Source organism: Lissotriton helveticus, chromosome 2_1, assembly GCF_964261635.1.
Source record: "Lissotriton helveticus chromosome 2_1, aLisHel1.1, whole genome shotgun sequence".
In the NCBI taxonomy this organism is placed as follows: domain Eukaryota; kingdom Metazoa; phylum Chordata; class Amphibia; order Caudata; family Salamandridae; genus Lissotriton; species Lissotriton helveticus.
The window spans coordinates 2,172,266-2,190,387 of NC_136059.1; the positions used below are offsets into that span (position 1 = coordinate 2,172,266).

The 18,122-nt window shown below is 48.6% G+C and overlaps 1 protein-coding gene across 1 annotated transcript in view; it reads right to left on the reverse strand.

Moving 5' to 3' along the window:
• The window catches only part of LOC144817650 (histone-lysine N-methyltransferase NSD2-like), a 184,160-nt gene that overhangs the window by 21,523 nt on the left and 144,515 nt on the right, over positions 1–18,122 (reverse strand). The window contains exons 9-10 of the mRNA XM_078674370.1: positions 13,282–13,423; positions 11,626–11,732 (exon numbers count right to left, since the gene is read on the reverse strand). Coding sequence (XP_078530496.1) covers positions 11,626–11,732; positions 13,282–13,423 — 249 coding nt within the window. The remainder of the gene's footprint in view (positions 1–11,625; positions 11,733–13,281; positions 13,424–18,122) is intronic.

Below are 18,122 nucleotides of genomic sequence, written 5' to 3' on the forward strand. Positions count from 1 at the left end.
GGAGGAGTGGAAAAAAAAACAGTGGAGAAAAAAAGCAGACCCCAGCAAGGAAGAAAGTTCGGTGCACCCTTGAAAAGGCTGCTCTGTCGAACATGCAAAACAATGGACGCAATGTTAAAGTCGATCTCACGGCCTCTCCTGATAGTTCGAGTATACTGTGGATCATCTGGAGATGCCTTCAGCGGTCCCTCAATGTCCTAGATTCTCATCAGACAGGACTCCATGGTAGAGCTGACGAGGGCTCGCCACTATGGGATGTGCACCTGGGTACGCATGTTTGCACATTGCCATGTGCGAACCCCCTGAGCCTCTGAGACCCAGAAGGCCTTTGTTTGGTTCTAGAGCCTTCTTTGCCTTCAGGGTGAGGCAGAGTGTCAGTCTTCATAGTTTGTTATTTCCCGTAGCAGCCAAAACAAGCCAAGTTGTATTTTGAAAATGAGCCGGGTGACTTGTGGAAAAGCTACTGGCCTTGTATTTTATTAACATCCATCCTGGGACAGCGAGAAGGAACTGCTTGTACATGTAACAGCGATTCAGAAAAGGGGGTGGTGATGAACAGAGTGTCTGAATTAAGCAGACCACTCTTACCCAGTCCAAAGATCAGGGCTTGATCCATCACCGTTATTTATCTCACTGCCCCATCCCAGCTCAGAACCTGGCTATATGCAAATTAGTCTGTCCCTGGCCCAGTGCATCATGGGAACAGGGCAGACCAAACTACCAAGCCAATTCTTCACCAGAAAGGAGACAAGCTACCGGGGACCGGTTTCTGGCATTTCAGCCTCTTCGGCCCGGCTTGCTTGAATCCTGATGGAGCAGTGAGAAAGGGACTCATGTCTGAGTATACCCTGCCACACCTATAGTGGCCAAAAACGATTCAGAAAAGGGGGTGGTGATGAACAGAGTGTCTGAATTAAGCAGACCACTCTTACCCAGTCCAAAGATCAGGGCTTGATCCATCACCGTTATTTATCTCACTGCCCCATCCCAGCTCAGAACCTGGCTATATGCAAATTAGTCTGTCCCTGGCCCAGTGCATCATGGGAACAGGGCAGACCAAACTACCAAGCCAATTCTTCACCAGAAAGGAGACAAGCTACCGGGGACCGGTTTCTGGCATTTCAGCCTCTTCGGCCCGGCTTGCTTGAATCCTGATGGAGCAGTGAGAAAGGGACTCATGTCTGAGTATACCCTGCCACACCTATAGTGGCCAAAAACGATTCAGAAAAGGGGGTGGTGATGAACAGAGTGTCTGAATTAAGCAGACCACTCTTACCCAGTCCAAAGATCAGGGCTTGATCCATCACCGTTATTTATCTCACTGCCCCATCCCAGCTCAGAACCTGGCTATATGCAAATTAGTCTGTCCCTGGCCCAGTGCATCATGGGAACAGGGCAGACCAAACTACCAAGCCAATTCTTCACCAGAAAGGAGACAAGCTACCGGGGACCGGTTTCTGGCATTTCAGCCTCTTCGGCCCGGCTTGCTTGAATCCTGATGGAGCAGTGAGAAAGGGACTCATGTCTGAGTATACCCTGCCACACCTATAGTGGCCAAAAACGATTCAGAAAAGGGGGTGGTGATGAACAGAGTGTCTGAATTAAGCAGACCACTCTTACCCAGTCCAAAGATCAGGGCTTGATCCATCACCGTTATTTATCTCACTGCCCCATCCCAGCTCAGAACCTGGCTATATGCAAATTAGTCTGTCCCTGGCCCAGTGCATCATGGGAACAGGGCAGACCAAACTACCAAGCCAATTCTTCACCAGAAAGGAGACAAGCTACCGGGGACCGGTTTCTGGCATTTCAGCCTCTTCGGCCCGGCTTGCTTGAATCCTGATGGAGCAGTGAGAAAGGGACTCATGTCTGAGTATACCCTGCCACACCTATAGTGGCCAAAAACGATTCAGAAAAGGGGGTGGTGATGAACAGAGTGTCTGAATTAAGCAGACCACTCTTACCCAGTCCAAAGATCAGGGCTTGATCCATCACCGTTATTTATCTCACTGCCCCATCCCAGCTCAGAACCTGGCTATATGCAAATTAGTCTGTCCCTGGCCCAGTGCATCATGGGAACAGGGCAGACCAAACTACCAAGCCAATTCTTCACCAGAAAGGAGACAAGCTACCGGGGACCGGTTTCTGGCATTTCAGCCTCTTCGGCCCGGCTTGCTTGAATCCTGATGGAGCAGTGAGAAAGGGACTCATGTCTGAGTATACCCTGCCACACCTATAGTGGCCAAAAACGATTCAGAAAAGGGGGTGGTGATGAACAGAGTGTCTGAATTAAGCAGACCACTCTTACCCAGTCCAAAGATCAGGGCTTGATCCATCACCGTTATTTATCTCACTGCCCCATCCCAGCTCAGAACCTGGCTATATGCAAATTAGTCTGTCCCTGGCCCAGTGCATCATGGGAACAGGGCAGACCAAACTACCAAGCCAATTCTTCACCAGAAAGGAGACAAGCTACCGGGGACCGGTTTCTGGCATTTCAGCCTCTTCGGCCCGGCTTGCTTGAATCCTGATGGAGCAGTGAGAAAGGGACTCATGTCTGAGTATACCCTGCCACACCTATAGTGGCCAAAAACGATTCAGAAAAGGGGGTGGTGATGAACAGAGTGTCTGAATTAAGCAGACCACTCTTACCCAGTCCAAAGATCAGGGCTTGATCCATCACCGTTATTTATCTCACTGCCCCATCCCAGCTCAGAACCTGGCTATATGCAAATTAGTCTGTCCCTGGCCCAGTGAATCATGGGAACAGGGCAGACCAAACTACCAAGCCAATTCTTCACCAGAAAGGAGACAAGCTACCGGGGACCAGGGACAGACTAATTTGCATATAGCCAGGTTCTGAGCTGGGATGGGGCAGTGAGATAAATAACGGTGATGGATCAAGCCCTGATCTTTGGACTGGGTAAGAGTGGTCTGCTTAATTCAGGCACTCTGTTCATCACCACCCCCTTTTCTGAATCATTTTGTCCACCATAAGCGTGGAAGGGTATACTCAGATGTGAGTCCCTTGCTCATTGCACCATCAGGATTCAAGCAAGCCGGGCCGAAGACGCCTGAAATGGCAGAAACCGGTCCCCGGAAGCTTGTTTCCTTCCCAGTACAAGAATTGGCTTGGTAGTTTGGTTTGCCCGGTTCCCATCATGCACTGGGACAGGAACAGACTAATTTGCATATAGCCAAGTTCTGAGCTGGGATGGTGCAGTGAGCTAAAAAACGGTGATGGATCAAGCCCTGATCTTTGGACTGGGTAAGAGTGGTCTGCTTAATTCAGGCACTCTGTTCATCACCACCCCCTTTTCTGAATCATTTTGTCCACCATAAGCGTGGAAGGGTATACTCAGATGTGAGTCCCTTGCTCATTGCACCATCAGGATTCAAGCAAGCCGGGCCGAAGACGCCTGAAATGGCAGAAACCGGTCCCCGGAAGCTTGTTTCCTTCCCAGTACAAGAATTGGCTTGGTAGTTTGGTTTGCCCGGTTCCCATCATGCACTGGGACAGGAACAGACTAATTTGCATATAGCCAAGTTCTGAGCTGGGATGGTGCAGTGAGCTAAAAAACGGTGATGGATCAAGCCCTGATCTTTGGACTGGGTAAGAGTGGTCTGCTTAATTCAGGCACTCTGTTCATCACCACCCCCTTTTCTGAATCATTTTGTCCACCATAAGCGTGGAAGGGTATACTCAGATGTGAGTCCCTTGCTCATTGCACCATCAGGATTCAAGCAAGCCGGGCCGAAGACGCCTGAAATGGCAGAAACCGGTCCCCGGAAGCTTGTTTCCTTCCCAGTACAAGAATTGGCTTGGTAGTTTGGTTTGCCCGGTTCCCATCATGCACTGGGACAGGAACAGACTAATTTGCATATAGCCAAGTTCTGAGCTGGGATGGTGCAGTGAGCTAAAAAACGGTGATGGATCAAGCCCTGATCTTTGGACTGGGTAAGAGTGGTCTGCTTAATTCAGGCACTCTGTTCATCACCACCCCCTTTTCTGAATCATTTTGTCCACCATAAGCGTGGAAGGGTATACTCAGATGTGAGTCCCTTGCTCATTGCACCATCAGGATTCAAGCAAGCCGGGCCGAAGACGCCTGAAATGGCAGAAACCGGTCCCCGGAAGCTTGTTTCCTTCCCAGTACAAGAATTGGCTTGGTAGTTTGGTTTGCCCGGTTCCCATCATGCACTGGGACAGCAACAGACTAATTTGCATATAGCCAAGTTCTGAGCTGGGATGGTGCAGTGAGCTAAAAAACGGTGATGGATCAAGCCCTGATCTTTGGACTGGGTAAGAGTGGTCTGCTTAATTCAGGCACTCTGTTCATCACCACCCCCTTTTCTGAATCATTTTGTCCACCATAAGCGTGGAAGGGTATACTCAGATGTGAGTCCCTTGCTCATTGCACCATCAGGATTCAAGCAAGCCGGGCCGAAGACGCCTGAAATGGCAGAAACCGGTCCCCGGAAGCTTGTTTCCTTCCCAGTACAAGAATTGGCTTGGTAGTTTGGTTTGCCCGGTTCCCATCATGCACTGGGACAGGAACAGACTAATTTGCATATAGCCAAGTTCTGAGCTGGGATGGTGCAGTGAGCTAAAAAACGGTGATGGATCAAGCCCTGATCTTTGGACTGGGTAAGAGTGGTCTGCTTAATTCAGGCACTCTGTTCATCACCACCCCCTTTTCTGTACATGTAACAGCGGCACGTCTGTATGAATACATTCTAACACGGAGATACACACATCTCTGGTGGCAGCAAAGACAGTCTTCTAGGCTTCCCTTTCCATCATGCACAGACTTAAGCTTGAGCTTCATGAATGTGTTGGGGATTTTTCAAACTGTGGCCTTTGATACATTTGATAAAAGCCCTCAATAGTGGCCCTCGTCTCTAGGTCACAACCGTTTGCCAAACAAAGGTGGAATCATTTGAGGACTGCAGAGGGTTTCTTGACGTTCCTTAATGAAGACCCTTCCGTAGTCACTGGGAGCTCCTACTACACGGACGACCCCAAGAAGGAAACCTACTGCAAGGTCCACGTGTCCCTCATCAACCACACAGGAATACGTGGGTACAGGAGCCTCCTGTTGAAGCTCGTCTGAGCTGACACAAGAAACTCCAGCCCTTACAGGGCTCTATCTTGTTGAGGGCCACGTGGACATCTTTCTGTGACCAGGAAATTACCCGTGAAATGAGAAGAGTTATAAACCACCAGTCTCAGGCATCGGGTGATGACTGTGATAGAAGGCGTGAAAAGATCAGAGTACCTGGCTAGGTAGAGTGGTTTTGAAACCCACCACAAGAACATCAAATTAAGCTATTAACTGCCATGTCTGTTGCAATGTAGCTGTAACATCTTTGAGTTAAATTGTCTCCATGGAAGAGGCGGCCCTGCTGCTTTGGCAAGTGGAGTTCATGGCTTTTCCGGTCCTTCACCTTGGGCGTGATCTTCTGGGATGAGGTTAGTGTTGCCACTATTTGCCATAAAAGGAAACTGCAAACCAAGAATTAAACCAGAGACGTGTCCTGCAGAAGATGCTCCTGTGTCGCGTGCCCACACTTCCAGGCACTGCGCCAGAGTTGTACAAGAGGAGGTGAACGCGGCACATCAAGCGTTGTGCTGACGTAGCAACGAGCTTGACCAGTGACTAACACGTCCCTGTAATAGACATACAACTTGATACATCAGATGGTAGGTGTAGCCGAAGGGACATCACACTCAGCAAGTGACATATGACCTTTAATACTGAATATAATGACGTGATGTCACTGGGTTTTGGCTGTGATTATAGCACTACAGCCTGGTGTTTAAAAGAAGTCCAAGACACATTTACGAAGAAAGGAACAGTCGTGGTTCTTTCCCCCGGTAATAATCCGTGTGGCTCACGTACTGACTATGAACTGTTACTGCTCTGATTTACTCCTTATCCCGTAAGAAGTTTTGATTTGTGGACACTTGAAAGGAAATACAGAACCACATCGTTCGGAGTGGCTTAGAGATCGCTCTAGTTCTGGAACCCTCAGGTTAATAAAAAGAGTCATAAATGAAACACAAATATACACATCTATAGAGCCCCTCTGGGTCAGTTTCTTCGTCCATTGCTATGTTCAGCAGTCAGTCACATTTTGCTTCTTCCCACTGTAGTGTCCAGCATGGAGCCGTGGGTGAGCCCCTTGCATCCACTGGCTGCCGTGTGCCGTGGGTGAGCCCCTTGCATCCACTGGCTGCCGTGTGCTGTGGGTGAGCCCCTTGCATCCACTGGCTGCCGTGTGCTGTGGGTGAGCCCCTTGCATCCACTGGCTGCCGTGTGCTGTGGGTGAGCCCCTTGCGTCCACTGGCTGCCGTGTGCTGTGGGTGCATAAACTGTGCCGGCAGGTTACCGTAATTCCAAGCCAATAGCTCTTTCTTTTGCTACTAAGAATTATATTGTTCAGAGTTTCTGTACCCGTTCTAAGTAAACTTGCCTGCTGGGATGGCCCCTTACTATGTTATTCAAATTGAATGTGATTGTTATTTTTTTATTCAAAATTGATATTGCAAGCATATGTCACCAAGTTTAGGCATAATTTCTTTTCTTTTTTTTCCCCCATGGCATATCCTTTAAATAATAAAAAAAAAATCTCATCACCTTGCGTTGCCAATGCTTTTTAGGTCTCGCCTGTCGATGCGCATGCGCATCGAGCAAGGCGAGAGTATTGCGAGTTATCCACTCTTTATCCACACTGCAAGGAATCGTGGCGATTCCTTGCAGTGCCCGTGACTTTTAAGGTCAATGCGCATGCGCATTAAGCTTATGCGCATGCGCATTGACCTTAAAAGTCACGGGCGCGTGCATGTCCGTCTTTGTTTACCCGCTCCGCCCCCTCCCGCCGTGTCGCCTTGCCTACTCTCTTCCACAGCCTCCCCCAGCTCCGCCCCCTCACTACTTGATTGCACGGCCGCTAGGCCGTGCCTCCCCTACTCTCCTCCCCCCTCCTCCTCTCCTCCCCTGCCTCCTCCCCAAAAAAATGTCCAACAATTCAGTGCTATTGCACTGCTACTAGCTAAGCATGAAATCACTCTACACTGAGGGAGCAGACATGTGCCCACTGCATACAACAAGTGAACTGTATGCCACACGTCAGCCCCCAGCCTCCAGACCAAGGGGCATTTGGCAACCCCTACAGTACTACCTGCGGGTATCGGAGTCCACGGAGATGAACTCCTGACTGCAAGTGTGGTCTTTCTGTGGCTTGAGTCGGCCTTGCAGACCCGCACTGTATATGACGGATGAGCCCTGCTCTCATTGGGTTCGCTGCCGCCTATACTTCCTTCCCAATTTCCAGGACTCGCTGTCAGTACTGTACCAGCTGACGTTACCGGTGTCCTCTTCGATACACTGCTCTATTGTACACACCATAATGCTCCCATACCTGGGGGTTACTGTTGGTTTTGTTTATGTCATGATGACATTTTAAATAAAGTTTTTTTTTTTAAAGAATAAAGTGTGAATGTTTACAGTATAAGCAACTTTGGTAAACATTTATGGCAACTAGAGTAGTTATAATCGCTCGACTCAGTCCCTCCTTCACATGCCTTAATAACACTCACCCTCGGAATACGATATAAAATTTTAAAAACATGCCACATCTATTTGACGCATGCACCCACTCCTCCGACCCACCGGTCCTCCACTGGGTGACATAAGGGGCAGGCAAGGTGGGACAGGGCACAGCCCTCCTCTACTGCTGTATTCCACAAGCTAACTCTCCTATGTTGACACTTGCCAGGATGAAGTCGGGCACGGAGAGGCTTTTGCCGTTCCAGAAGACTATGGGAGGTAATGTGCGCCAGGGACTTTTTAATTCTTTTCTCCACTCCACGCCCTTCGCCACAGCAATCCCAGGTGGGAGTGATCAGCAGAGTGGCATGATGAAAGGCAAATGAATGGGCTTGGCTATGCAACTTTAATAAGATTATCTAGCAATTCTGATACTCAATTTACTAGCCAAATCTCAAATTAGAAGACACACTAGAAACTCTCACTTTTGTAACATAGTGAGTGTCTGCAATCCTTACCATAGCTTCCTGCACGATTTCATTCATAACCATCAACGCTGAAAAGAAAGACCTATAATTTCCCATAAAAAGAGATTACTTCTGTCACAGGGGGACCAGGCGTCGCGGATTTGCCAGGACGGTCCCCGTTTTTCACCAGCTGTCCAAATATACGCAAAGTACTTACTATATTTGCATTCTGTAAATAGGGAATTCTATACGCTAGGGCATGCGTTAAACAAGAAACGTCCATTCGTCCTAATTGCATGCAAAGTGAATGACAATGCGATGCAAGGGCTTGCGTTGTTACGCCTTACGATGTAAAGCTTCCCGCGATGTTGAAATTGCGTTGTGCTGTCGCCGCGAAGTAAGCACATCGTTGTAATGGGTGTACGCCCCCTACGTTCTGTGTCCTCTTATCAGTGACCACTAAGGTCCTTTAATTGCGTGCCCTCACTGGTTTTGTTACCTTATGTCACTAGATTACCATGCAAGAGCAAAATCTGCTTCAGTTTCTACTCACATTGAGGTAATGCATCACAGGCCAAACTGTGACGTACACCAGACACACTTGCAAGATTCCTCACCAAAAAGATGGAAAAAAGACTTCCAGAATGGTAGACCAGAAACAACCTATCATCTGCTTGTCCGTGCTCTGCCATGAACTACTGTAAGGCATTTTGTGCTATGTAAACCACTTCAGATATACACAAAGCAATTCTAGGTGAGCATGAACCAATCTTTCCCAGAGAGGAAACAAAACAAGCCAGGATTTGACTACAAGTACTTTCGATTCGGTCACAAGAGCTAACCCGCAGACCACACTTCCCCCTGTGGTTATCCTACCACCCTCAGATGAGGTGGCAGACTAGATATACACAGCAGCTTGTTTCCGCAAAGGACAACAAACACAAATTACTTTTAGCAGGTCTTTGGATTCAAGCAATGACACCTGTATAGAGTGGGGAATTTGAGAAAATGAAGCTCTAGAATATGCTGGGGGCACAACAGGGCCGGCTCTAGAGCGGTGCGGCCGGTGCCACCGCACCAGATGCTGACTTTGTGTGGGGGCGCTAATATGATGATTTAAAAGCACCTGCTGCTGCTTTCCTGGAATCCGGCAATTTTCAGCCACCAATAAAAAGGTCTAAATTACTGCAGTGATTAATGTACTTCTTAGAGAGCGAGGGAGAGATCGAGGTTTTGTGTAATAGAAGTATCTACTCATCGTAGGGTAGCGCAGAGGGTTACTATGCCTGCTGCAAAGAACGTGCAGCTCACAAAGTGCGTATAATGTAAAGTAAATAGGTCAGTGGGTTACACTTTTGTCAGAGAGACCATATAGTTTCTAACTCTTTCTGAGTTAAAATACTAATGTGAAACAGTGAGCAAGTAACTTTTATCAAAGATGCACGCAAACTGCAGGGGATAGGCTGGCTACAGCGTTATGATTTCCCCCCAGTTTTTCATTATACTAATGTTGCAAAATAGGTTCATTTGGGTAGAAATCAATTCTTATTCTTCTTATTAAAGAGAACCCCCATCCATGTTGCTAGGTTTTAAATTCTAAGTTTCTGATACTCCTGACCAAGCACTCTGAAACGATCCTGCCTACCTGTATGGATGGCCTGTGGCTCTTACACCTTCTTGTCCTCTGCCGTATGTAACATTTCCTATGCACTGATTTACACACTTATGATTGATTGTCTCTCTGTAATCTGTGTGATGTAAAGTGTTCCGACACCTTACACTGACAGGAGTGGCGCATACAATGAATTAAATGCATCTGAGACTGAGTGGTTATGTAGGCTTGAGGAGCACTGTGAAAGGATTGTTATGAAGGAATTTGTTCTCGCTAGCCCAGGCTCATTTTTTGCCACCGTTACCAATCACAGTCGGACGGATGTGTTCTTTGTGCAGCCCAGTTACATACATAACAATAAATAATAGAAGGGTGTTGTTTTACATACATTCAGATCTGTGGCACTCACCCTCAACCCCTCACCCTCAAACCCTCACCCTCAAACCCTCACTCACCCTCAACCCCTCACCCTCAACCCCTCACTCACCCTCAACCCCTCACCCACCCTCACCCTCACTCACCCTCAACCCCTCACCCTCACTCACTCACCCTCAACCCCTCACCCTCAACCCCTCACTCACCCTCACCCACCCTCAACCCCTCACTCACCCTCACTCACCCTCAACCCCTCACCCTCACTCACCCTCACTCACCCTCAACCCCTCACCCTCAACCCCTCACCCTCAAACCCTCACCCTCAAACCCTCACCCTCAACCCCTCACTCACCCTCACTCTCACTCATCCTCACTCACCCTCAACCCCTCACCCACCCTCACCCTCACTCACCCTCAACCCCTCACCCTCACTCACTCACCCTCAACCCCTCACTCACCCTCACTCTCACTCAGCCTCAACTACTCCCCCTCACTCACCCAAAACCCCTCACCCTCACTCACCCTCACCCTCACTCACCCTCAACACCTCACTCACCCTCACTCGCCCTCACCCTCACTCACCCTCACTCACCCTCACCCTCAACACCTCACTCACCCTCACTCGCCCTCACCCACCCTCACTCACCCTCACCCTCACTCACCCTCACTCGCCCTCACCCTCACTCACCCTCACTCACCCTCAACCCCTCACTCACCCTCACTCTCACTCATCCTCACTCACCCTCAACCCCTCACCCTCACTCACCCTCAACCCCTCACCCTAACTCACCCTCACCCTCACTCACCCTCAACCCCTCACTCACCCTCTCACCCTCAACATCAACCCCTCACCCTCACTCACCCTCACCCTCACTCACCCTCACTCACCCTCACCCACCCTCACCCTCACTCACCCTCACCCACACTCACCCTCACTCACCCTCACCCTCACTCACTCTCACCCTCACTCACCCTCACTCTCACTCACCCTCACTCACCCTCACTCACCCTCGCTCTCACTCACCCTCAACCCCTCACCCTCACTCACCCTCAACCCCTCACTCACCCTCACTCACCCTCACCCACCCTCACCCTCACTCACCCTCACTCACCCTCAACCCCTCACCCTCACACAGTGCAATAGGTCTCGGAGCATTTGAGTTACAGCTTTTAGAAATGTTTATGGCTTTTTTTTTTAATTCTTTAGCATTGGCTACAGGAAACAAAAATGCTAAAGATTTACACAAAAAACCATAAACAATTCTAAAAGCACTAACTCTAATGCTGCGAGACCTATTGCATTTCCAATGCTTGTTTCCTATGTGATCACAATATTAAATCATAGTGATGAATTTAAACAAATGTGTTTCTTTCATTTAATGTTTTTTTTTTATTTAAAAAAATCTTTGTTGTGCACATGAAGTGTGCTGAATGCATTTATTTTAGTTAGTGTAGCCTTCCATCTACTGGAAGCAAACTGTGCATATCAGGGCTTTGTTTACCTTCTGCTCTTGACACTTCTGAGATCGAAGGGTCGCAGTTGGGACCTTCTGGTGATCACTAAATTACATTTCTGCATGATCAGAATACAAGTATAGACATCCTCGCTGTCACCTACCTTTGGACGGTCTCCAAGGAAGCCGCTGCAGTTGGAGGCACCACATCTACACGCAGTCTTATCGTTACCAATGCATTCCAAGTTGTAGTTATAGGTGAGCTCCACTCCTAAATGGAACAAGAGTACACATTTGCAATTTACACGTTTTCAAAAACTTGTGCACTACATCAGTATTCTTTCACCATGAAGTATTTCCCATTAAAACTAGTCTCCTAGTACAAAACAATAAAAGTGAAAAGAAATATGGTAAGGTGACATCTCCAAGCATTGTTCAGCATAATACTCGCTCGCTTAATGAAGCCTCGCCCGTGTACTATGGAGACGCGCACAATACGAGCTAAATAGCTGCAGCTATTTACCATCCATACAGGCGCTCACACCCAGACCACCCATGCCTGCTCAGCTGCCGGCCTAAAGGCTATTTGTGTGGGGTTTGCTCTCTCATGCACAGCAGCTGTGATTTCCTCCCTGGGCGGGAGGAAGTTGCAAATCCTCTCCCTAAGGAAGAAGGGGGAGGGTAGAAGGGATGGGTGTGGGAGGAGGTTAGGAGACTATGGGGGTAGGTGGAGCAAGTGACCGTCTGTGGGTGGCAGCTCCTACCCCTGGTGTTATCCCTGTACGAGCCTCTGTTGTGCCTCCTGCTGGCTCGCTGGTGGTAAACCTGCTGCTGTCTCTGTTATGAGTGGTGGAACGAAGACCCCTTTCTTTAGCGGAGTCTTATTTAATGTTGCTTTCTTTGGACACAGATGAATTAACTTTTCCAATTAGAACCTTTTTGAGATTGATAACTCGCGTACGTAAAATGATGGAAAACCCCTGATTAATGAGAGCTGTATACATTTGAAGGATTATGATTATTGTAAATAGATTTGTATAGAGAATGGGACTGTTTTTATTGTATGTACTTTTATGAATTTTATGAAATTCGAATAAAGGTCTTTTGAATTGAATTGAGTGGTGGAATTGTTTGGAATTGTTTGAGCCAGGTGGCATTTGGCCCCCACAAACCCCCAACTGCCAACACCCCAAACTCCAACTGCCACTCTTTTGCCGCTCTCCTTGTTTCCAGGGAACCTGGGTAGAGGCGCACTTGTCGGAACTAGTAAACTACCATAATAATTTAACATTACACTGCCCTCTAAGCAAACTTAACATGGATGATTCAAATACTGTTCGTGTATACCACACATAAGCCTTCACAACATTGCTTGCCTTCTCAGCATCCGCACTTTGGGCTCAACGCCCAGCTCCAGTGGGAGTGGTGCTCTGCCTCAGCATGGGACTTCTCCTGTGACCACATACCGGTGATGTGGTTCAAAGGGGCTGAAGGGATACTGAAAGCCCCGGTCATGATCTTCATGTGCGGGCCGGTCCTCTGCACTTGTTCAAAGTACTTTTGGCCGTCTCACTCCCTTGACGACGAGGAAAGCTGAGCTCGCTCAGTGCATGTCAGAAACAATCGATTACAGAGTCGGTACCCATGCGAAATGTACACCAAGGTGAGTCGAAGCACATTTTGTGACTCAAGAAACTTATTCGAACAAAAACAACTCTCAAATGTCTGAACCCAACACTAGATGGAAGGAATAAGAACTCATCTGTTTAGATGCAGGCTGTTCCATATTAATAGAAAACAAGTAGGTCACACGGTCTTACCAGCTGGAATATCACATAGTGCAAAGAGGCCGACTCGGGTGCCCCCATTCACTGTCCACTTCTGGGTCTCGCAGTTGGGCTGGCAGCTGTGGTTCATGAAGCGGGAATTATTCCCTTTGCGGCCGGCATCAATAATGTGGTCCTGAAAAACAAACCATAACAGGAGTAGACTTGTGAATTATGAGATCTTGAACCAGAATGTAAGGTAAAAATGAAGAACAAAGACGAAGGGAAAAAACACATCTCAAAGGTCGAGTACTATTTCATCACCTTATAGCCTGAGAATGAAGATGAGTCAAGAAAGGTCCGTAAGATCTGCAGGCTCACCTTAGGCACCAACCCAACCAGTAGGCGCGAGACAAAAGAAAGAACACTAATGAATGCTTATCAGAAGCTAAAGCATAGTCGAAGCCATCTGCAATTATAATGACGAAAAATGAGACATTCTTTTAACGTGACCTTATTCCTACCCAGGGGCTCTCTCAGGGGGATATTCAGCGGGAAAACCAAGTTAGGAGGACAGTTGTGCCCACCTTTGCCAACCCCACCTCTGAGGTTACGTAGTTTTCGGCTCCGCTTCGCATACAGCCGCCATTTTGTGTTTAGCTGCCATTTTATGTTGCCTCACTCAGGCAGCACGGCTAACGCGGTAAATATGGTCTTTCTGCTTTTTCAGCTGCTCCGTGTCTTTCCTTTTAAAGAACAACCCTTGTCCACGGCACTGATGTCAGGGTCTGGCCGAGTTCGCAAAGCCATGTTTAGACTGATTAATCCATGTCTTACTCCACTGTTTGGGTCCCACCATTCTTCTCAACTTTATCTTGTTTAACTGGCCTTCGCTATTCTCTTTGTGTGTTCTCTTGTTACATAGCCCTTCTTTTGAAGCATTCTACACATGTTTTGCCACCTGCAAATTGAATTAAGGGCACTAGTGTTGATTAACCTGAGGGGAGGAGAGCACACGGGGTCTGAAAGGAGGGTGTGTTTTAGACATCCGATAGCTTGTTTTCGAACTATTCCTATTTGTCAGTTTTGTGTATATTGGGAGTTGTCATTGTAAACTTGTTCTGTATAATAGACTGTGCGCCACGGATTGAAGTGGCAGTCTCTTGAGAACCTCCCTGTGTGGTACTTCTTAGATAACTGTACTTAGCTGCAGCTAATAAATCTACTTTTCTACGCCTAACAGAGTGTCTCGTGTCTCTGTCTGTCGAGGCAGGTGAACCCGGAGATCCTAGGCGTGCCCTGCGCCGCCTGGCGCATAAGGTCAGGTTCTCCAATTGGCGGCCCAACGTGTGGGCGACTTCAGCGGTAGTAGTTTTTGCCCGAGAGTCGTGAGGAGCTTCGCAAGAAAATTCTGGAGGATTTCGCGAACCACGTGAGCGACCCCTGCATGTCGAAGTGGACCGAAGGTCTTTTGAAGCGTGGCTACTCCTTCCCGACGGCTGCTGACGACTGCTGCCCTGACTGTCGCCCTGGCCCTTTGGTGATGATTGGTATCGCGAGACGTTAGACGGACATCTGTTGGCGTGAGAAAAACATTGAGTTAATTATTTGTGGATAGCGCCCACTCTTTGTTTTTGTTATTCGATTAGCGCGCTAACCGAAGCCAAGGGGTAAGTACGCTTGTGCTGTGACTCTATTGTCCAAAAATCCCTTGACGTTTGTAAGGAAGTCCAGTTCGTTACAAAATGCCTGGATTTAGTAAGTTTAAGAAATGTTGCTGTTTTGGTTGTTCTAGGGATTCCCGGCTAGAGGATTCTTGTCAAATTCCTCCAGTTGGAACTCCTACTTCCGAGCTTTACTCGAAACATGGTCTGGGTCCTATTGTTTTTAATGAAACATGGATCCAATCTACTAAAAAGGATGGTGTTTTACAGTGGCCACAAAATGGTTCTTTTGAGCCCGATATATTAGATAATTTGGAAACAATTCTATTCAAGAGAAAAGCCCGGCCGGCAATGTTTGACTCTTTTCGCCTCTGGCGTAAGGAAGCCAAACAGAAAGAAATTAAGCAAATGAAGAAAGATAAGAAAGAGCAGAGTATGTCGATTTTACAGGCTGCCCAATAGTTTAAAAATGACAAAGCTGATCAGGTGATTGAGGTGTTGGAAAGACAACATCATATGGCAATCGATAGATGTTATCCTGTGTTACCTACTGTATCAAAGAGTAAAACACCCGATGACGATTCTTTTATGTCCCATTTGTTGACATTACCTCCACCTTATGTGTTAGGTGCTAATGCACCGCCATTACAACCTGCTGTTAATCCAGCGGTTTTGGTTCCTGCACAATTGCCTATTCCTGTGATTCCAGTTCCGCCCCCTTTGCCAGCGACTTCTGTACCCCAATCTTCTGTGCCTCAGCCTCCTCCATCTGTCGTTTTTTTTGTTACGGATTCTTTTTCTGTTTTACAGAATACGTTGTCTCCTGTTTTAGTGTCAGATTCCTGGACCGCGCCCAGAGCCAGCCCCCCTGGTCCTCGTAATGCCCACCCCACCCGCATTACTTACGCTGCCACCACCCTCCTAGCCCTTAACCCCGGCCGTTCCCCCAACTGCGTCCAAGCCGCTCCTGGACACACCCATGGACCCTTTTCCTGCAACTCCTGCAAGTTCGACGGCACCAAGAACATCTCGTCTACGATCACACAACAGATATCCGACCCCAACCATCTACAATGCATCCTGCTCAACACCCGATCGGTCCACAGGCACGCCATCGACCTCTGGAATCTACTAGACACCATCTCTCCGGACGTCGCCTTCCTAACAGAAACATGGATGAACGCCACATCAGCCCCTGACATCACGATTGCCATCCCGGAAGACTATAAGATCATACGCAAGGACCGTACCGGCCACACAGGAGGAGGTATCGCTATCGTCCATAAGAAATCCATCCGCATTTCAACCAGCTCAGACGTCAATCTCGCCAACTCTGAACACCTTCACTTCCAGATCCACATCGACCCCAAAACCACACTCAGAGGCACCCTCCTCTACAGGCCACCAGGACCCCACGCACAGTTTAGCGAAGATATCACGGACTTCATCACTCCACACGCGCTCCCCTCCCAGGATTACATCCTTTTGGGAGACCTCAACTTTCACCTTGAAAAGAACAACGACCGCAACACCACCACCCTTTTGGACAACCTCTCCAACCTCGGACTTAAACAACTTGTCACCACCTCCACCCACATCGCAGGTCACACACTCGACCCTATCTTCACCTCCAGCAAACATGTCTCCTTCAGCCACACCACACCTCTCCTTTGGACTGACCACAGCTGCGTTCACTTCACCTACAACAAACCCACTTCCAACAACCACCCCCAACCCACTCTGCAAAGAAACTGGAACAAAATCACCATCGACCAGATCTCCTCATCGCTTCTTCAAAACCCCCCAGCCCACTCCTCAAACCCAGACCTAGCAGCCACCAACCTCACCCAATGGTTATCCAACAGCGCCGACATCTTAGCACCACTGAAAAAACGACAAATCAAACTAGGCAGCAAGAAGGCCTCCTGGTTCAACGATGATCTTAAGAAATCCAAGAAACTCTGCCGCTCCCTTGAGAAGGCCTGGAAAAAAGACCCAACCACCAGCACCAAAGACGCCTTCAAAAACGCCACCCGCATACACCACCAACTGATCCGGACTGCCAAGAAAGCCGCTTTCAAGGACCGACTAGATAACGCCCACAACAGCAAGGAATTATTCAACATCATCAAGGAATTTACCAACCCCCTCGGCCAACTCCAACGACATCACCCCCTCTCAAGCCCTCTGCGACTCCCTAGCCTCATTCTTCCACAACAAAATTGCAGACATCCACAACAGCTTCGACAACCGACCCGAAGACCAACCCACCCAACCCCCTGCAGGACCCCCACCCCCCCTGAACATCCTCAATGACTGGAAGCCACTCTCCACTGAGGACACCATCCGTCTGATGAACTCTATCCACTCAGGATCCCCCACAGACCCATGCCCTCACCACATCTTTAACAAAGCAGACTCCATTATAGCACCGCACCTCCGAGACGTCATCAACTGCTCCCTCAACTCCGCAACCTTCCCGGAAAGCTGGAAACATGCCGAACTCAGCGCCCTCCTGAAGAAACCCACAGCTGACTCCACCGAACTCAAAAACTACCGCCCTATATCACTCCTTCCATTCCCGGCCAAAGTCATCGAGAAAGCGGTCAACAACCAGCTCGCCGCATTCCTCGAAACCAACAAATCCCTCGACTCCTCACAATCCGGCTTCCGAGCCAAGCACAGCACTGAAACCGCCCTCATCGCAGCAACAGACGACATTCGAACTCTACTGGACAATGGAGACACAGTCGCCCTCATCCTCCTCGACCTCTCCGCAGCCTTCGACACGGTCTGTCATAGCACCCTTTTACAACGCCTCAGAAACGTCGGAATCCATGGAAAAGCACTGGAATGGATCACCTCATTCCTCACCGGAAGAACCCAGAGAGTCCGCCTCCCACCATTCAAGTCAGAGGCCACTGAAGTCATCTGCGGCGTACCCCAAGGGTCCTCACTCAGCCCCACCCTCTTCAACGTCTACATGAGCCCCCTCGCGACCATCGCTCGCCAACACAACCTCAACATCATCTCCTATGCTGATGACACTCAACTGATCCTCTCACTCACCAAAAACCCAAACATAGCCAAAAACCAACCTGCATGAAGGAATGAAAGAAGTAGCCGAATGGATGAAGCACAGCCGCCTAAAACTGAACTCAGACAAAACAGAAGTCCTCATCCTAGGCACCTCCCCCTCCGCCTGGGATGACTCTTGGTGGCCAGAGGCCC